This window comes from Malania oleifera, chromosome 2, assembly GCF_029873635.1.
Source record: "Malania oleifera isolate guangnan ecotype guangnan chromosome 2, ASM2987363v1, whole genome shotgun sequence".
Classification (NCBI taxonomy): Eukaryota; Viridiplantae; Streptophyta; class Magnoliopsida; order Santalales; family Ximeniaceae; genus Malania; species Malania oleifera.
Window position 1 is genome coordinate 4,636,616 of NC_080418.1, and position 18,252 is coordinate 4,654,867.

General features: G+C 38.8%; 1 protein-coding gene across 1 annotated transcript; it reads right to left on the bottom strand.

Annotated features, from left to right (window-relative positions):
• Positions 1 to 14,814: 14,814 nt before the first annotated feature.
• Positions 14,815 to 17,613, bottom strand: LOC131148709 (BAG family molecular chaperone regulator 4-like). The gene is made up of 4 exons (XM_058098600.1): positions 16,870 to 17,613; positions 16,335 to 16,591; positions 16,087 to 16,233; positions 14,815 to 15,373 (listed from the first exon to the last, which is right to left on the bottom strand). Exons 1-4 carry the CDS (start codon positions 17,075 to 17,077, stop codon positions 15,167 to 15,169), a joined length of 819 nt encoding a protein of 272 aa, XP_057954583.1. The 5' UTR covers positions 17,078 to 17,613; the 3' UTR covers positions 14,815 to 15,166.
• Positions 17,614 to 18,252: the final 639 nt, after the last annotated feature.

Genomic DNA, 18,252 nt, shown 5'->3' on the forward strand with positions numbered 1-18,252 from the left:
AAATTGTTAAGGAAGCAACTTCTTCAATGCTTTGGAAACACCCTTGGGAAATTACACTGCAGCTTGACAGCCCTACCTATGCTGAATTTGAGGATCCTCTTGAGCAATCTATACTAAAACATGATTGGGGCCCCAATCTTGAAAATAAGTTGGGGGTATACGACTTCAGGTGTGAGGAAGAAAATAGAAAAGCCACTACTACCTGGGAACTAGGATGAGTTCAACTTGAGCTTCAATTCGTCCAGTTGAAGACGGTAAACTTAGCCTTTCGGGAGGCAATCCGATAGCATTTCATATTTTCTTCAGTCTATAGAATGTTTAGAGTAGATTAAGTAGGATTTAGAATAGGTTCTAGGATAAGTGAGGGTCGTGACCAAGTACGCGACCATCATAGGTAAAAAGGGACCTAGTCTGGCCCCTGAGTTGTTTTGAGCATGGAGAATACTGAAAGGGTCGACTAGGTTCGCGACTATCATTGAGCTGGGTGCGCCCTGGTCTAAATCATCGAGGGATTGTTTAAAAACCTATTTGATTCCAACTCTTCGTCTCCCATATTCTCATCATAGGCGAACATTGTCACCCTCTTCTCGCTTCGCCACCATAGCAAAAAGCACTCCCTTGGAAATGTTTTCTTTTTCTTATTTATCTTTGGTATATTCTTATGCATCATCCCAACCAGCTTCTACGAGGTGACCACTTGGAGCCTTGCCATGACGAAGCTCTTCATCAAGGGGCTGGCAGAGTTTAGTGGCATTGGAAGAGAGGCCGTACACAGTACGAGCACCCTGTCGGCATATGCAGCAAATTCCACGATGGGGTTCAACCCCACGACTAGCAGGCACATCCTACTCTGTCATGCCACAATCTAAGGAACAACCCTCCACTGATCTCCTTGAAGTCAAATTTCCCTATCCATTACCATTTCAAAAATTCCACCCTATCATGTCATATATCCCACCATCGTAAGCCTCCGACCCTTCCCCCACAGAGCCCCCGGCTCACAGGCCTGACCTACAACCATGGTCATATTCCTTTCAGTCATATCAGTCCCTCCCGCCATGAACAATGCCTAACCAGCCGAGGCCACTCCAGGCTCTTTAGCCACGGCGTCCTCAACCTCCACTCTCTCCCCACCGGCGTCAGTATCTGCTGGAAACAACACCTGCTCGTAACGCAACATTGGCCAAACCGTTGATGATTTCATCTGATTCAAATTCTAACTCTGATTCCGACTAAAATCAATACAGTCGTGTCAAGTAATACTGGGTCTTGTACTATGCCTCTGCGGCATTGGGTCATTTTCTTTCTTGCTCTTGCACGAGTCCACCATGTTTTGTTGTTCTCATGCTTGCACTACATTGTATTGATTGAGATTTGAATGAAATGACCATAGTGCTTTTGACTAATATCTGTATTTTGTGCTACAATATCTTCTTGCTTGCATGTTATTTTGGTTATTATATTTTGTAGGGCACTGTTTGTTGGCACCATGCACTTTCTTATCCCTTGCTTGGGTCCTATTTTCTTTCAACACTTCAGTGAGGACACTGAAGTTCTAAGTTGGGGGTAGGGGATAGTACAATGCATGACATTAGTTCAAGCACAAAAATGACACAATTGACACAATTTAAAAAAAAAAAATTTTGCAATTTCCAGGGAACCATGCTAACATATTTATACCTTATACATACACCCATACAACCTAAGGTTACATGCATAAAATTCTTTATTATATGATTTCAACATGGTCACCCACAATGTAGTAAATCAGTGTATACAATTTGCATAACATGGCCGACGACTTGACATTACTCTAGGTAATTAACTAAGTGGTTTATTTGGGTTAATATTTCAATGTAAACTCTTATATTTACATGGTAGTTCATGGGGCCAAGAACACACTCGCACATGATTTGTAACACTTAGGGTTCTTTGAGAATACTGAGAGAACAATAGTGGTGACTATGACACCTTGTGAGGTAATTGAGCTATCCGTTCATTTCTCGAGTTTTTGACGACAAACTCTGAGTTTACAAAACCCAACTACCGCCTTTTACTGAATTTCCTTTGTCAACTAGTCTTTGCTCTTATATTCGCTAGCCTAGAGGTGACATCAAGTGGGGAGATATAAATCTAGGTCTTGTAGCTTACTCAAGACATAAAGGTCAAGCCACCTTTAGAAACCGAATTTTCCATAGACTCCTATTCGAGCTACATTCCCGTTGGAAACATGAAGACAAGATAAGAATATGATGATTGTCTTAGCTGACCATATAAAGAAGAAAATAAAATGAGAAAGAAAGAAAAATATGAGCAGAAAAAAAATAAAAAAAAAAATTATACACCTGCTCTGAGTAAAGATAAAGAGGTCAAGCTAAGGACACGACACTACAAGTCTACACATACGAAGACTCTTCTGACCAATGCATTTGCTGAATTCACGCTAGTTTGGAATAAGTTTATCTAGGGTGGTCTTGATTAAATGTGGCAAGTAAGTGAGAAGATGTTAGGGTGAAGGACCCAACACCTCAGTAAGAGCTGGATTCCTTTCCTATGTGACTAGTTCAGTCCACATCTCTAATGTTAGCTCTTCAAATGTGTGAGATGTTTGATCATAATACTTTTCCTCACATATGAGAGTGAACCCATTTTTCTGAGTGAATTTAGAGGGAATAAACCAGTGAGGCCAAGTCAAGACGATGGTTCTGTAGGTGCCTCCAAGTATTCTGAGTGAGACAAATCATATATTGTACACATGCCTTGTGAGGTGGCCTATTCATACTTGGATTTGCATGCAAATATTAACTTTGAATTATAATCATGGGTTAATTTTCTGTGAGTAGTATCTTGAAATGGCTATGTTGTGTTGAGTTTTACATAATTGAAATGTTGCAGAGTGTGTGTATAATGGAGTCATGTATGGAGTCATTTGTATGTAATAATGTTATATTTTTGTATATAAAATGGTATGATTATGTTACATGTGTTTCCACTTTTTATTCACTATGCTCGTATTTTTGGAAATCACCCTGGAAACCCTCACGAGACTAGAACTCGTCCACTAGGATCAACCTAGGGGTTTAAAGCTTTGTTGCATATGGTAAATGCAATCGTGTTTCCTATGAAAAAGGATATAGGTAGGATTTGATAGTTTTCTTAGATTTTACTTTGCTCGAGGACTAGAAAAGTGTAAGTTGAGGGTTGTGATGAGTCCCTAAAATATATGATTTTAGACCCTCATTTACCTATGCTTATCCTCATTTTATTATATATTTACCCAGAGTTATCATTGTTTAGAGCAATGCAAGGTTTGTTTGTCTTTTCAGGAAAAACATGTTAAAACCATGGAGTTAGGCATTACAAGAAGCCAAGGAGAATTTGGAGGATTCAAAGCTTGAATTCAGACGTTTAGCCAAAATCCAGAAGCTTCAGAGCATAAATGGACAAGAAGATGATGCTCAACCATGTCGCGCGACCAGAAAACCACAGGGGCGACTTAGTCTTCCACTGCAAACTCCAAGGTTCAGACTGAGATAAAAATGTTGTAAGGTTCAACCAAGTGACCCACTGGGGCAACCACATTGAGATGCTGAAACAGAACTGAAATTTAGAAATACCGAGAGTCTTGATGAAGTGTTCGACCAAGAGACCTTCAAGGGCAATTATGTCGAGATACTGAGATTTCCTGAAGATCGAGATACTACAACTCTCAACCATTAACTTGACCATCAAGACCTTGAGATGCAATGAAGTCGAAGGCATTGGAGATTCGAATCCCTGACTTCTCATAAGTCTTGACTAGGGCACGCACAAGAATGACAGAGGGGCGACTTAGTCGACATCGAAGATCTTCTGCACAAGATTTGCTACAAACCTTCCTAAATTGTAAAACAAACTTTGTAAACCCTAAAGCCTATAAGTATTCGCTACGAACATGAGCTCTGGGTTCCTCTTTGGCCTCTCTTAGGTTAGTGACAGACTTAAGATTTCATTGAAAACAAAAACAAGAAAAAAAGGAAAGAAAAAAATAAAAAATAATAAAATATAAAATATTACCTTAATGTGACCCGACCATGCAGCCAGGTCCGAGTCCTTTTGGCTGGGTTGGTGGAGGGCAGCTCCCCCCTCTCCCTATATATCTCTTCTTTTTTTCCTTCTCTAGGAAGCGCCCCCTCTCTTCCTTCCCTTTTCTTTCCTTTCCTTCTCTTCTCCCTATTCCCTCTCTTCTCTTTTTTTTTTTTTTTCTCATTCTCTTGACCACATAGCCCAAGCTCCACCCTCTTCTCCTTCCTCATCTCCCTCCTCTCTCTCTTCCTTCTCTATCTTCTCTCCCACTCTCGGTTTCCTCTCTTTTTCCCCTTCCTTCTCTTTCTCCCTTTTCTCTTCTCCTGTTGCTGCTGCTGGAAGGTCCCGAAGACCTGAGCCTCTCAACCTCCTTGTTGTGCGGCAACTGGTGCCGTCAACCCGAGAAGCTCCTCAGCCGTGTGCCACTGTCGTTGCTCTTTTGCAACTCCCTCACATCCAGCCACTCGAGAAGACCCCTATTGCAGCTTTAGCTCACGGCTAGCCACCCAAGCCGAACTTGCTGCTGCTCTATTACTTCCCTGCATCCTCCTCCCATAGTCGTGGCTGTTGTGCTACTGGAGACTTACAGCCAACAGCAGCTTTGCTGCTCATTCCCCTACGACCTGCTCTTCTACTCTCCCTCTCTCTCTCTTTCTTGTTCTTCATCTTTTCTTTCTTTTCTTGTCCTTAATTTTATTTTGTTATTGTCTTCAAAAAAAATTCTTATTTGTTTGGTAGACTTTTAATTAAAGCATTATTTTGAATCTTTGTTTGGGTGTTATTATGAAATTTTATTTCTTTTCTTTCTCTCTTAATTAATATTAGCTTTAGATTTGTGTGTTGCTTGACCTAATTTTTTTTATTTGATTAAGGTTTGGTTTTGTTTCTCGAAATAAGAAAAAAAAATACAAAAAGAAAAAAAATTCTTTTTTCTTTTATGATTGAAATTTGTTGTCTTTCTTTAGAAATTAAATTTTGTTGGGTTCTATTTAAATTAAGTTCGTTTAATTAAAGTCCAATTTTTTATCGTGTTTCCGTTTACTGTTTAGTTCTTAAAGTTTTGAATTTTTGTTTAAGTTCTTGATCACATTAAAATCAGTTTTTATTTAAATTTGTGATTGGTTGAGTTTTTAGAATTGCGTGCTTTAATTACATAGGAAAGTTATCATTTTTAGTTTTTATTCTAAAGTTCAATGCGTGTTTCAATTCTTGTTTGGTTATTAAACGTAGGATTTCTGTTTCTCATTGTTAAATTCAGTGTGTGTTAGGAATTAGAATTTAAGTTGCATGTTCGTTTAATTTATCAAAAGAATCTCAAACAAACCAGAAAACTCGAATCTAAACTGTGTTCAGTGATTTTTTATTTTCGATTGGAACTACACAAAATTTGAGATTAAACTGCATTCCCCGAGGAGACGATCTGGCCCTTGGGTTAAATATTACACGACAGAACTCCTATACTTGGGATATCTTCCGAGCTGCTCATTTTTAGAGTGAGTCATTAATCTCACGGTAATTAATGCACATCCTCATTGACCTGTCTTTCTTCATCATGAACAATACTGGAGCTCCCCAAGGTGAAATATTAGGTCTGATAAAGCATTTATCTAGTAGTTCCTACAACTGCTCCTTCAACTGTTTAAGTTCTGCTAGAGTCATCCGATATGGAGCTTTAGAAATTGGTGCTCGACCTAGAGCAATTCAATAGCAAACTCCACTTCTTGATCAGGAGGTCAACTGGGTAAATCTTCTAGGAAAACATCCGAAAATTTGTTAACCACTCATATATCCTCGAGTTTCAGATCATCCTGAGGTGGTTCCCTTACACAAGCTAGGTATCCTTGACACCCATCCATGAGTAACCTTCTCATCTATATTGCCAACAGAATCGGTGGTGTCGAATGCACACACGATCCTACGAACTTATACTTCTACTCCCCAAGTGGTTTGAAAACCACTTCTTTCCTACTACAATCAATCACAGCAAAGCTAGAGGAAAACCAATCCATCCCCAGTATGACATCAAATCTGAATATATCGAATACTACCAGATCCGCTGGTAGCGGCCTTCCCTGAATTACCACTAGGCAACCCCTTAACATCTTCTTACAGATTACCACACTCCCAGACAGTGTAGCCACAGACAACCCCGCATTCATCATTTGGGATTCAACCCCACACCGTTTCACAAAGTTTGCAAATATAAATAAGTGGGTTGCTCCTAAATCAAACAAGATAACAAATTTATTTGAAAGCAATAACATGGTACCTGTCGCCATGTTGCCAGCGTGCTCTGCATCGGCTGGAGTAAACGAGTACACCCTCGTCTGAGCTGTGTTTCCCTGAAAGTTTCCCCGGGGCACCTGATTCTTTCCTCAGTTCTAACTCGGTGTAGGCGTATCATCCATCTATGTACAACAATCTCGGTACTTGTGACCTAATTTTCCACAATGGTAACAATCACCCACAAATGATCGCACGTAGGATAGATCCCCCTGTGGACTCCACGATTCCGCATCCTGGTGATTTCTCATACCGTAGTTCCTCTTCTTTGACTGTTCCTGGCAAGAACCAGTCTGAAAGCAAGAAGGCACTGGCCTCTTCTTCTATTCCTGCACCACCTCATCCTCCTAGAAACTAGCCTCAACCACAACGACTTTATCCACCAGAACAGGGAACTCCTGAATTTTTCTCAAACCTTCGAGCCTTCTCGTACTCGTTTCATATTAGACACGACACAAAACGAGATAGCTCAATATATCTAGTTTCATATCTCTGCAACGTCAAGGTCCCCTGGGTCAGACTCGAGAATTCATTTGCCTTTGCATCACGGGTGGAAGCCGGGAAGTATCTCTCGAAGAATACCTCTTTAAAACGACTCCACAACATACTTAATGGGTCGGCCCTCTGCTCCTCCAACGGACTTAGAGCCGTCCACCATCTCTCAGCTTCTCCTGCCAACTGAATCGTAGCATAGAGAATTTTTTGCTCGTCAGTGTAGTGCAGAACTTTCAGTATCTTTTCCATCTTCTACACCTAGTTCCCTGCCATAATCGGGTCGGATCCTCCAGTATATGTCAGAGGATGCATGCGGGTGAACTTCTCAATGGTACAACCTACAGCCCTAGGAGAACGCTCATGTCCCCTAACCCTTCGCTTAATCTCTCGCATAATCTGCCTCGTCAAATCCCGAGGCATAGGAGGTGACCTATCACTCGAAGTCCCCTCCGAGCTACTATACAAGCTGCTATCCTTGGGCTACATTTTGAAAATAGGATAGGAATAGATTAGTATTCCTATATCATATCACAATTAACACAATCATTGCAGAATAATCATGTTATCTTCTAAACTCTCCGGTCCAAGTTTGCCTCACTACACAAACATGAAACCGTCACTGGTTTGCCATGGTTTTACTGAAATCTTCATTCCAGGAAAAACATAGAACACCGTTAATGAATCCCTGCCTACTTACAAGACAACCCTCGACCTACTCTACCCATTCCCTACATTCTTATACTCTGGCATGTTCACCTAAACAATCCAAACCAAGTCTACAAAACCTAACAACTTAGTTAGCTCTAATACCAAGCTACCAACGCCCTAAACCCGGAAATTGGCCTCAGGGTGTGATTTAGTAACCTAACCTGTCCCTGTATCATACAACATCCATGATACAACATAGAATAAGGGTCCGACCCCGTAGGGTTCACATATACCCTATACACAATCACATATACAATATACGCAACGGAATTATTCAACCTATTACATTTAATCCATTCTATACTAGAGTCTATACAACACTAGAATGAACTACAACATAACCCCAGGTGTCAACATAATCCAAAATGACTCCCCAGCTATAGTTCAGTACTTACAACTCGGCATCAATATTTCAACCTATGGTATTATTTCGACTCTGCTCAATATCTTAACCTACGGTATTATTTCGACTCGGTGTTTTCACAAAACCTAGAACATTTTGGAACTCCTATTCCTATATCTCATTTCAACATTTCACAACTCAACTCATTTAAATACACAAGCTCATGCCACACTTATTTGGGTAAATAAATAATCACATCATATTTACTTCAAGAATACAGTTTAACATAATAAATAAAGGTACGGTCATCTCCATACTATAATTTATTCAAATATATAATTTTCCAACATAAACTGAGATGATACCTAAAACCCCAATTTTTCCCAAAAACTATAAACCCGAAAATCCTAGAATTTCACCTAACAGATTTTCCTAAATAAGTATTCAAAACATACATATCATCGTAAACCACATTTCTACCAATTCAGATTTCAAAAATAACTGATATAAACAAAATCCCCTTACCTTTCCCCGAAAATCGAAACACGAACTAATCAACTCTAAAAGTGCAAACCGAGTTCCCAAAACCTAAAAACTAAAGAACAATACTTTAATACAATCCCATTTACTACATATCTACTGAACCAAAAACAAATTTAGACCCTTACCCCTATTTCAGGATAAAACCCGAAAATCCTCAAAACGAAGATCCGATCCGCTATAATCGTAGAGATTCTCCTCCTGATCTACGTAGTAATGTTGGATCGTTGATTCGGGTGATAAACAGCCCGAGATCTTGGATAGATAGATAGATAAATAGAGAGAGAGAGAGAGAGAGAGAGAGAGAGAGAGAGAGAGAGAGAGAGAGAGAGAGAGAGAGAGAGAATTTGAGTTTTCTTAGCAATGAAGCAATCAAAATTCAACTTATAGACCTTTGACCCAGCCAGCCTTGTTGACGAAATTGAGCTCTCATCGATGAGCAGAAGGAGGGAATTTGTCGACAACGGAGTTAGCCTCATCGACAAACTTGAGATTCCAAAATTCCAAAATTCTCTCGGTATTATCTCATTGACGAGCCTCTAAATTTCGCCAATGAGCCACATAAGAGACTTCGTCGATGAGAGAAGGAGCCTCGTCGACAAGCCTTGCTGTTTCTCCTTTTCAAATTCCTTTCCCTTTTCCTATTTATTTAATCCATATTTCTCGAGTCGGGTTCTTACACAATCAATACCAGGGAAGCAACCAGGCATCTTAAGGCAACTATCGGAGGAAGACCGCTCAGGCGCGTGTTTATTCTCTTACTTCGAGAGATGCAAAGAATGCTAGTGACGTGGTGACAGGTAATATCTTTATTGTTGCAAAACAAAAAAAAAATTATTTGATTTCGGAGCTACACATTCATTCATATCACTAGAGTATATAAAAATGTGTGGGGTGGGAACTCAGCTATTAGAAGCTGACTTATCTATGGTTACGCCGACGGGAACCGTAGTGGTTTGTAGAAAAGTACTTAAGGACTATCTAATTGATATTTAGGAAAGAATGATACCTTCTAATCTAGTAGTGCTTTATATGCATGGATTTGATGTGATTTTTGAGATGGATTGGCTAGCCTCCAGTTATGCTAGTATAGACTGTTATAGGAAAGAGGTAGTGTTCAGACCTCTTGGGGAGCAAGAATAAAAATTTGTTGGGTCGTGCGTGCGCTGCTCACCACAGATACTTTTAGCTATTCAGGCAAAAAGGCTACTCTTGAATGGATTCCAGGGGTACCTAGCATGTGTAAAGAAAGCACCAAAGGAAGAACTAAAGCTTGAAGATATCCCAGTAGTGAGGGAATTTTCTAATGTATTTTCGGAAGACTTACCTGGGTTGCCTCCCGATCATGAAGTTGAGTTTGCTATTGACCTACTTCCAAGAAAGGCACCAATCTCTAAGACTCCAGACAGAATGACTCCGGTAGATTAAAGGAATTAAAGTAGTAGTTATAGGAATTATTAGACAAAGGATTTGTCAGACCTAGTGTGTCACCCTGGGGAGCACTAGTGTTATTTGTTAAAAATAAAGACGGATCAATGAGGATGTATATCGATTAGTGGGAGATAAATAAGGTGACAACTAAGAACAAGCACCCACTACACCGCATAGATGATTTATTTGACCAACTCCAGGGAATGCAGATCTTCTCTAAGATCGATCTCTGATCCAGGTACCATCATGTGAAAGTCAAACCAAAGGATGTTCTGAAGACTGCATTCTCAACCAGGTACGATCACTATGAGTTCTTAGTTATGCCATTCAGACTGACTAATGCTTCTACTATATTTATGGACCTTATGAACATAAGACAGAGGAGATGGTTGGAACTAATCAAAGACTATGATTGTACCATCAACTACCACCTGAGGAAAGCTAATGTGATAGCTTATGCATTAAGTCGAAAGTCAGTGAATGCATCAATCTCAGTAGTGGTAACTCAATATCAAATTATGATGGATCTGGAAAGATTTGGTATGAAAATGGTGGAGGGAAATTGCCAGGCTTTCATTTCTAACCTAATAATCCAACCGACCTTGATAGAAAGGATTAACGCCGCGTAGATAAAAGATACAGAGTTGGTGAAGATTATGGGTAAAGTATAGAGTGGACTGAGGGTAGATTTTAACATCTCGGATGATGAGGTTTTGAGGTTTCAAACCAGATTGTGTGTACCCAATAATGGAGAGATTAAAAGAACAATTTTGGAAGAAGTTCATCGCTCTCTTTATACAGTGCATCTAGGAAACACTAAAATGTATCAGGATTTACGAGAGTCTTTTTGGTGGAACAACATGAAAAGAGAAATTGACCGATTTGTGGAGTAGTGCCTTACCTGTCAGAAAATGAAGGCTGAACATTGGAGACCTGTTACCCCATTGCAACCACTTCACATTCTTGAGTGAAAGTGGGAGCACATTTCCATGGATTTTGTAACAGGGTTACCATTAGTACTGCATGGGTAAAATGTCATTTGGGTAATTATTGAAAGTTTGATGAAAAATGCCCATTTTGTTCCAATCAAGGTTTGTTACTCTATGAATAGATTGGTAAAGTTGTATGTTCAGGAGATAGTTAGATTACATGGCGTACTAGTGTCCATCATATCATATCGGGACCCATGGTTCACCTTCCAATTTTGGAAAAGTTTGCAAAAAGCCTTAAGATCTCAGCTTACCTTTCATATAGCATTTCACCCCCAAACTAATGGACAATCAGAGAGAATAATTTAGATATTGGAGGATATGTTGTGGGCACGTGTGTTGGATTTCAGAGGAAGTTGGATTCAGTATCTGCCATTGGTAGAGTTCACCTACAATAATAGCTATCAGGCTAGTATTGAGATAGCACCATATGAAGCATTATACAGTTGGAGGTGCCGATCTTTATTGTATTGGGATGAGGTTGGTGAATGGCGAATTTTGGGGCCAAAAACTATATAGCAGACTTCTAAAAAAATCAAACTCATTCGAGATAGAATTAAAACAACTCAGAGTCAACAAAAGAGTTATACTGATACCCGCTGACAAGAGCTAGAGTTTAATGTAGGGGATAAGATATTTCTGATGACTGCTCCAATGAAAGGAGTTATGAGGTTTGGAAAGAAGGGTAAGCTATGCCCTAGGTATATTGGACCATTTGAGATATTGGAGAGGATTGGTCCAATTGCTTACAGAGTAGCGTTACCCCCAACGCTTTATAGGATTCATGACATGTTTCACGTGTCCATACTGAAAAAGTATGCTCTAGATCCTTCGCATGTGATAAGTTATGATTCATTGAAGGTCCGGGATACCTTATCATATGAGGAAGTGCCAGTTCAGATTCTAGACAGGAAGGATCTGGAGTTACGGACCCAGAAGATTTTATTAGTAAAAGTACTCTAACGTAATCATGCAATTGAGGTAGTCTCATGGGAATTAGAAGAAGAAACACATCAGAAGTACCCACAGTTATTCAACGAGGCTCCACGTTAAGTTAAGTAAATTTAAGGGGTTATGTGGTTGCTTGAATCTTTGGGTATAAGTTTGTTTAGTTTAGGTTGTATAATTAGGTTTGTTTAGTTTTAATTTGTTGATTTTTAGGTTTTTTTTTTTATATTTGGTTTTGAGAGAGTTTTGATTAATTATTTGTAATCTTCCTTAGGCCGGATATGTAACCACGTTATTCTTTCGCCCTACGTGAGGGTTATTAATAAACTTGGAATGGTGCCGCTATGTGGGTAGCTACCAGCTCTTCTATAGAGTTAGGTTACCATTTAAAAGAATTTCAGAGCTTAGGTTGAATGTTGATTAACAAATTTTAAGGACGAAATTTTTATAAGGAGAGGAGGATGTAAGGACCCAGAAAAAAGAATAATAATAATAATAATAATAAATTTGGTTTGGTACAAGACAAAACCATCGACGGTTTCAAGGAGCTTAGGGAAATCGTCGACGGTTTCAGACAACCGAGAGCCTATATGTAAGAACACGGAAAAATTGGTTTGGTATGAGACCAAACCGTCAACGGTTTCAGGAAACTGTCGATGGTTTCGGGCGGCCGAGGGTCTTTAAGTGGGGTGGTCTTATATTTTTTTAAAAACACTCTCATCTTTCTCTCTCTCTCTCTTTTTTTTAGGGTTTTAGGCTTTCTCTCTCTCCCCTCTCACTCTCACTCGTGTCTCTCTCTCTTCTAAGCTCTCTTGGGTCTCCCTCTCGCTCTCTAATCGTCTCTCTCCCCTATCGGCTTGTCGGTTTTTCTCTCCTCATCAAGGGTTAAGGAAGCTAGGGTTTGTTTCAGGAAACATAGCAGGAATATCTTCAGGAATAAGTAAGGTGAATAGATTATGTAGTCAATTTTGGAATTCGAATCGATTAAACTTGATTATATGTGAGTATATGAATACAGAGATATTATAGCAAATTTTCTGAATGAATAAGGCATATGAAATTAGTGATTTTGGTTTATTAAACATGTATCTAGGAAGAAATAAAGTGAGTAAAGTTGATCATCTCCTTTTCTGGGAAATATATATATTTTGAGTTAAATTAAAACTGTAGAGGTGATTATACCCGTATTTTCAGCAAAATATACCGAGTATATTATGACATGTTTTCTTCGGTAGTTTATTAAAGTGTGATTTAACACTCAAAACGTGTGGCATGAGAGTATTTCATTTATTGTATAATTAAAGCCTATTGAGATTTTTGTGGTAATATATTGTGAATGAGATGGTGATATACTGATTTCTTGAATGGTAGAGAATAATGTGCATATTGTGAATTTGATGGTTCTATCCCGATCCCGGGAATTGCGAGAAAATTGTGGTAAAGCTATTGTGAATCATATCTTGAAAAAAATGAGATCATTTTAGCTATTTTATTATGTAAATTGCAATATATGGTTTAAAAACCCTGATGGATTAGGTATGATGAAAGCTCAGTACCGTAACTAGTGAGATTACCAGTGCAGCCACATTGTTGTGGAAGTGTAGGCGGTGAAAAGTCGATTTGGCCTAAGAAGGGTTGTGTACCCTCTTAGTTCCGGACTAGGATGCGGTAGGCAAATTGTACTTGCAGACATGTTACTTGAGTTAGCTTGGTGGTAGGCCAGCCAAGACTAAGTTCAATTTTCGGACCGCACAACCCGTCATGGGAGTTAAACATGTCGTTAGTCCAAAAAGGGGAGTTCTTCTATGCATATTTATGGATTTATGTAAATGGAGTTATTATTGAACCGGAGTTTTTTTTTTTTTTAAAGGAGGGCGGCACCTCCAATTATTTATTGATATACCCTCACTTTTGGCAGAGGAATATCGTTGTTACAAGACAAGCATGAGAAGATTACATATAAAACAAGATTAAAGGTCTCCCAAAAAACAACACCAACAACCAACCAAGACTGGACTACAAATCCAAACAAAGCAAAATAAGAAACAAATCTAAATAGGCCTATCAAAAACAAAAATAATAAAATAAACTAACCTAAAAAAATCTAAACCAACCAAACAAAAATCGAAAGGATGAACTAATGACAAAAGGAAGTGAGACCGAACCTATCCATTCAAAGGTTACCTTTCAGAGAACGTGGTAAAAGATATTGTTCTTCGTAGATGACATTGTTTTCCATTCTCCTTCTCTAGCGAGAAGATCAGCTGCACTATTGTCTTCCTTATATTGATGGATCACCATGAAGTTCACTCCCTCTAGTTATTATCTGAAGGAAAATGTGGTATTTTTAATTATATAGGTGTGAGTTACAGTTTTATAAATGTAGTTTTATTTAAAGTTAAATTAATGGAGGTTTTTTATTCACACTAAAACTCATGTTAGCCACACACTGATAATAATCTATTTCGTCTTACTCAGAAGTGTCTCACCCCAATAATTATTTCACATTTCAAGAAATACAGGAAATCAAGCTTAGCGAACTTCAGAGCGGAGATAGTATAGTTAGAGTAAGTGTTTATAAAATACTAAATTAAGTATGTTTCAATATCTCATGGGTTGTAATATTGTTATTTGGAGATACTTATATGTTTGTAATGGTTTAGTACTCTGGTATAGTATTTGAGATTTATTTTGTTTCCGCTACTTGTTTTAAATTGAGTTTTGGAAACGCGTACCCTGGACCCCATTGGGATCCGGATCATTACAGTTGTGGTATCAAAGAACTTATTTGTAAGTGGCACTCTGGACCCCACCGGGTTCACGGCATTACATATATAGTCGGGTGAAATTCACTATTTGGAGTGATCCTTATGGAGGACCCAATGTTTTTCTCTCTTTAGTCTTCTTCTTCTTCATTTTTTTTTTTTTTTTTCCAATTACCAATATCTTGTTAGAAGCCTATATATATAATTTAAAAAAAAAAAAAACATTACTTGACTTAAAGATATGAAATTGGTCTTAAAGTTCCTTTCATTTATTTTTCAGGAAAAACCAAATCTACAAGTTCAATTTCCTTTCAACAACCCAATCTAAGCAGAAGGCACCCACTAGGCCACTACCCAGTTAAGGAGGGAGAAGCAGCATCATCCACTTCTAAAAGGACTGTATGTGCACTACATTTCAGAATTCAGAGTTTATGTCCAAACATAACTGTTATATGCCTCTATACCATTGAGAGAGAGGCCTAACCCTCTTTGTACTTAAGCAGCATCCATTCCAAACTTAAAGGCTAAAGCAGCAGTAACAAATGAACTCATGTGTAGCCCAAGAATAAGGAAAGAGGAGGATTTTGATTAGCTTCTGGTCAGTCAAACAGCTCCCAATCTTGAGTTATCTTTGTTGAAGACTGTAGGGGTACCGATGGATCGCTCAAGCTTCCAACTCCGGACCCGAACGCCTCCCATTTGGTGGCTGCTGACGCTGCATTTTTATTGCCACTACTGCTAAAGGGATTGGAGTTTCTTGCTTTTAGATTATCAAGTTTCTCAACAAAGCTCTGGATGCGACGAACCTGAGGAGGGAGATTGATACAAAAAAAAGGAAAAAAGTATTATTTCATCATCTGCAAAGGCAAACCAATATGTATGCACATTAAAAGAAGTCAAGTACAAAGTTGACACATGAAAATTTTCAAGTGGGTAGCCAACTTTCTTTGTCAAATGCATAGTTGATACATGAATATTCATCTGAATTGTCAACTGGATTCATTATTATTAGAGATTTGAGCATTGGAAGCTATCTTTTTACTTCACTACGTGAAACTTATCATAGATATACCAAATTACCTATGAAGCAAAATGGTGCAATTGCAGCAACACTATATTGAAGTAATGAACTAGACAAAATTTAGCAAATGGACTTTGTATAGGAACATCTATGGGAAGGGGGGGGGGGGGGAATTGTGAAGGAGAGTCCAAGAGAAATAGGATAAATTATTCCACAATGCTAAAACCAAAAAAACGCCCATTTCTCAGTACTTATATATCATATGATGAGCATGATACACTCGAAGCTTCGAGTCTGCGGGCTAAAGTTTTCTAATTGAGATTAAACCTTGGCATTTAAGTGGAGAAGGAAAGAGGGACTAGCAAGTTATCCCGGAAGATTACTTGAGGGCCAAAGGGCCTTGGACACAATCATATCGAAAAAAAGGAAGAAAGAGTAATATGAGAAAAGAACAGAATCACAGATAAAACAACAATAACATGGATATCAACCAATGACCTCAATCCGTCTCTGCACTTTTGCATCTCCATCAGCCTCAATGGCATCCAATTGAAGCAACTGAACCATAAGCAACTCTGTCAAGACTACAAATTCCTTGTCAACAACCTTTGTGCCACTACAAACTGCTCTTTCCAAGGCAAAAACCTAACAAAGTAAAAACAAAAAACATAAGCTAATTTCTCCAATGCCATCACCCAACCAAAAAAAATGATCCCATACATATAAAAGGATCTCTGTGTCCTGACCTTTTCTGAGATCTTATCAACCTCTTCTGTAACTTTGGTGACAGCCACACGTGCTTTCAACAAATATTGGTCTCTCTTCATCTCCTCGAGCTTCCTCTCTTTGCTGGCTGGATCCTCTAGCAGTATCACCTTTGACATGTCCTTTACACCCGCCATGTACAGCGATTCCTCGTCCTCCTTTTCTTTTCCTCTAAATAGCAATCTCTGCTCCTTGGGCTCTAGACCAGTCTCATGAGCAAGAATCATTTTTAGATCCCCTTTCATCACACCAAATATGTCAGTAAGATGCTTGCTTCAAGGACATATAATAGACTAGTCCTATGGAATTAGCTCATTCTCTAGTTTTACATATGCAGTATTTTTTAAAAATTCAACAACATGCGCCCAGAAAGCAAAAAACCCATCAGCAATCTTCAATAAAGAAAAGCCCAAATGGAGAAATGAGACCAAAAAAAGATTCAGAGCCAGTAAATAGCCATTAGTATTCAACACCCTTTGCAGTACAAAAATAGGAAGAAGGAAATATGTAAATTACCAAAACTGGCTTGAGCAGGGACAGTAACATCATGATGATAGGAACCATGAGAGACCTTGACCTTGATCATAGGACCAGAAGAAGAAGAAGAAACTGCTCCAATGTCATTTCTCTTCTGAACAAGCATACCTCCAGGCCTGAGCTCCCACTCTATCTCCTGATTGTGCACTCTCTCTATCACACTCTTAGCAGAACTTGATCTTTTCATTCTCCACCCAATGGGCAGAAAATTCTTAAAATAGAAGCAGAGAAAAGGAAAATTTTCAAAAAAAAAAACAAAAAGGTGAATTGAAGTTTGGTGAGAAGGTTGTGATGAGGCAGCTGCAGAATTTGTCAGCAGGATTATTGAGTAAGCAAACAGAAAAGGGTCTAGTGAGAGTCCACTGGAAAGGATTGTGACCCTCCAAGGGTCTTGTGAGAGTCATTGGTAAGGACGGTGACCCTTCAACAGACTAGCATCCCATATTTAGCGATTGTTCTGTTGACCGACATTGTATTAATTAATGTGTGTGTGTGTGTGCGTGCCTGTGTGTGTGTGTGTGTGTGTGTGTGTGTGTGTGTGAGAGAGAGAGAGAGAGAGAGAGAGAGGGTAATTCCTGAGAGCAGTAGAGACTAACTGGTGAAAATGGAAAACATTTGAGGAAGGAGAAGTCGAGAAGATGGAGAAGCCCACATTGCCATTGGTCAGAAAGTGTGGCTTCAGTCAATATGCCGTTTCTGAGTTGTTGTGGGCTCTTTTAGGGGCTGCAATTATTAGAAGTACTGATGGAGAGTGCAGTAAATATTTGGTGACCAAACAATAAAATACTTCATTGAGATCTCAGATCAAACACCTGAAAGGTTGAAACCCCTTCTTCTCTCCATGAGACATGGCCCAGAAGGGATTAAGGAAAATACATGAACATGTGGCATAATTAGTTACCCATAATTGTTGATTTCCCAAAGACCATTTGTGACTTTGCATAATTACCCATGATCCATTCTTTCATACTCTCTGCAGTGGGCAAGATTTGCATTCTTTATTTTTTTAATTGAAACTTTTTTTAATGACCTGAAATTTCTATTTGGCAAGCCCTTAGACTTAATGACGTATCCTTTATAATTAACCAAACAAATTACAAGTGAAAAATCGAACTTGAGATCTTAAAATCAGGAAAGCTCGACTCCACTCCTATCACTTGACTACTTGAACACACCCAACTTTTTTTATTGAGGTTTTTTGTGTGGGTAAAATCATATCCTCCAAAGTGGTGAGGATAATGTGTGAAATGTAAAGCCTATTTTCAATAATTTGTGTGCTGAAACTGTCAACATAAGTGAGCTACAATAGTCTACAAAGGTGGCTGCACAAGTCTACAAAGGTGTGCTACATAAAGGAGAATT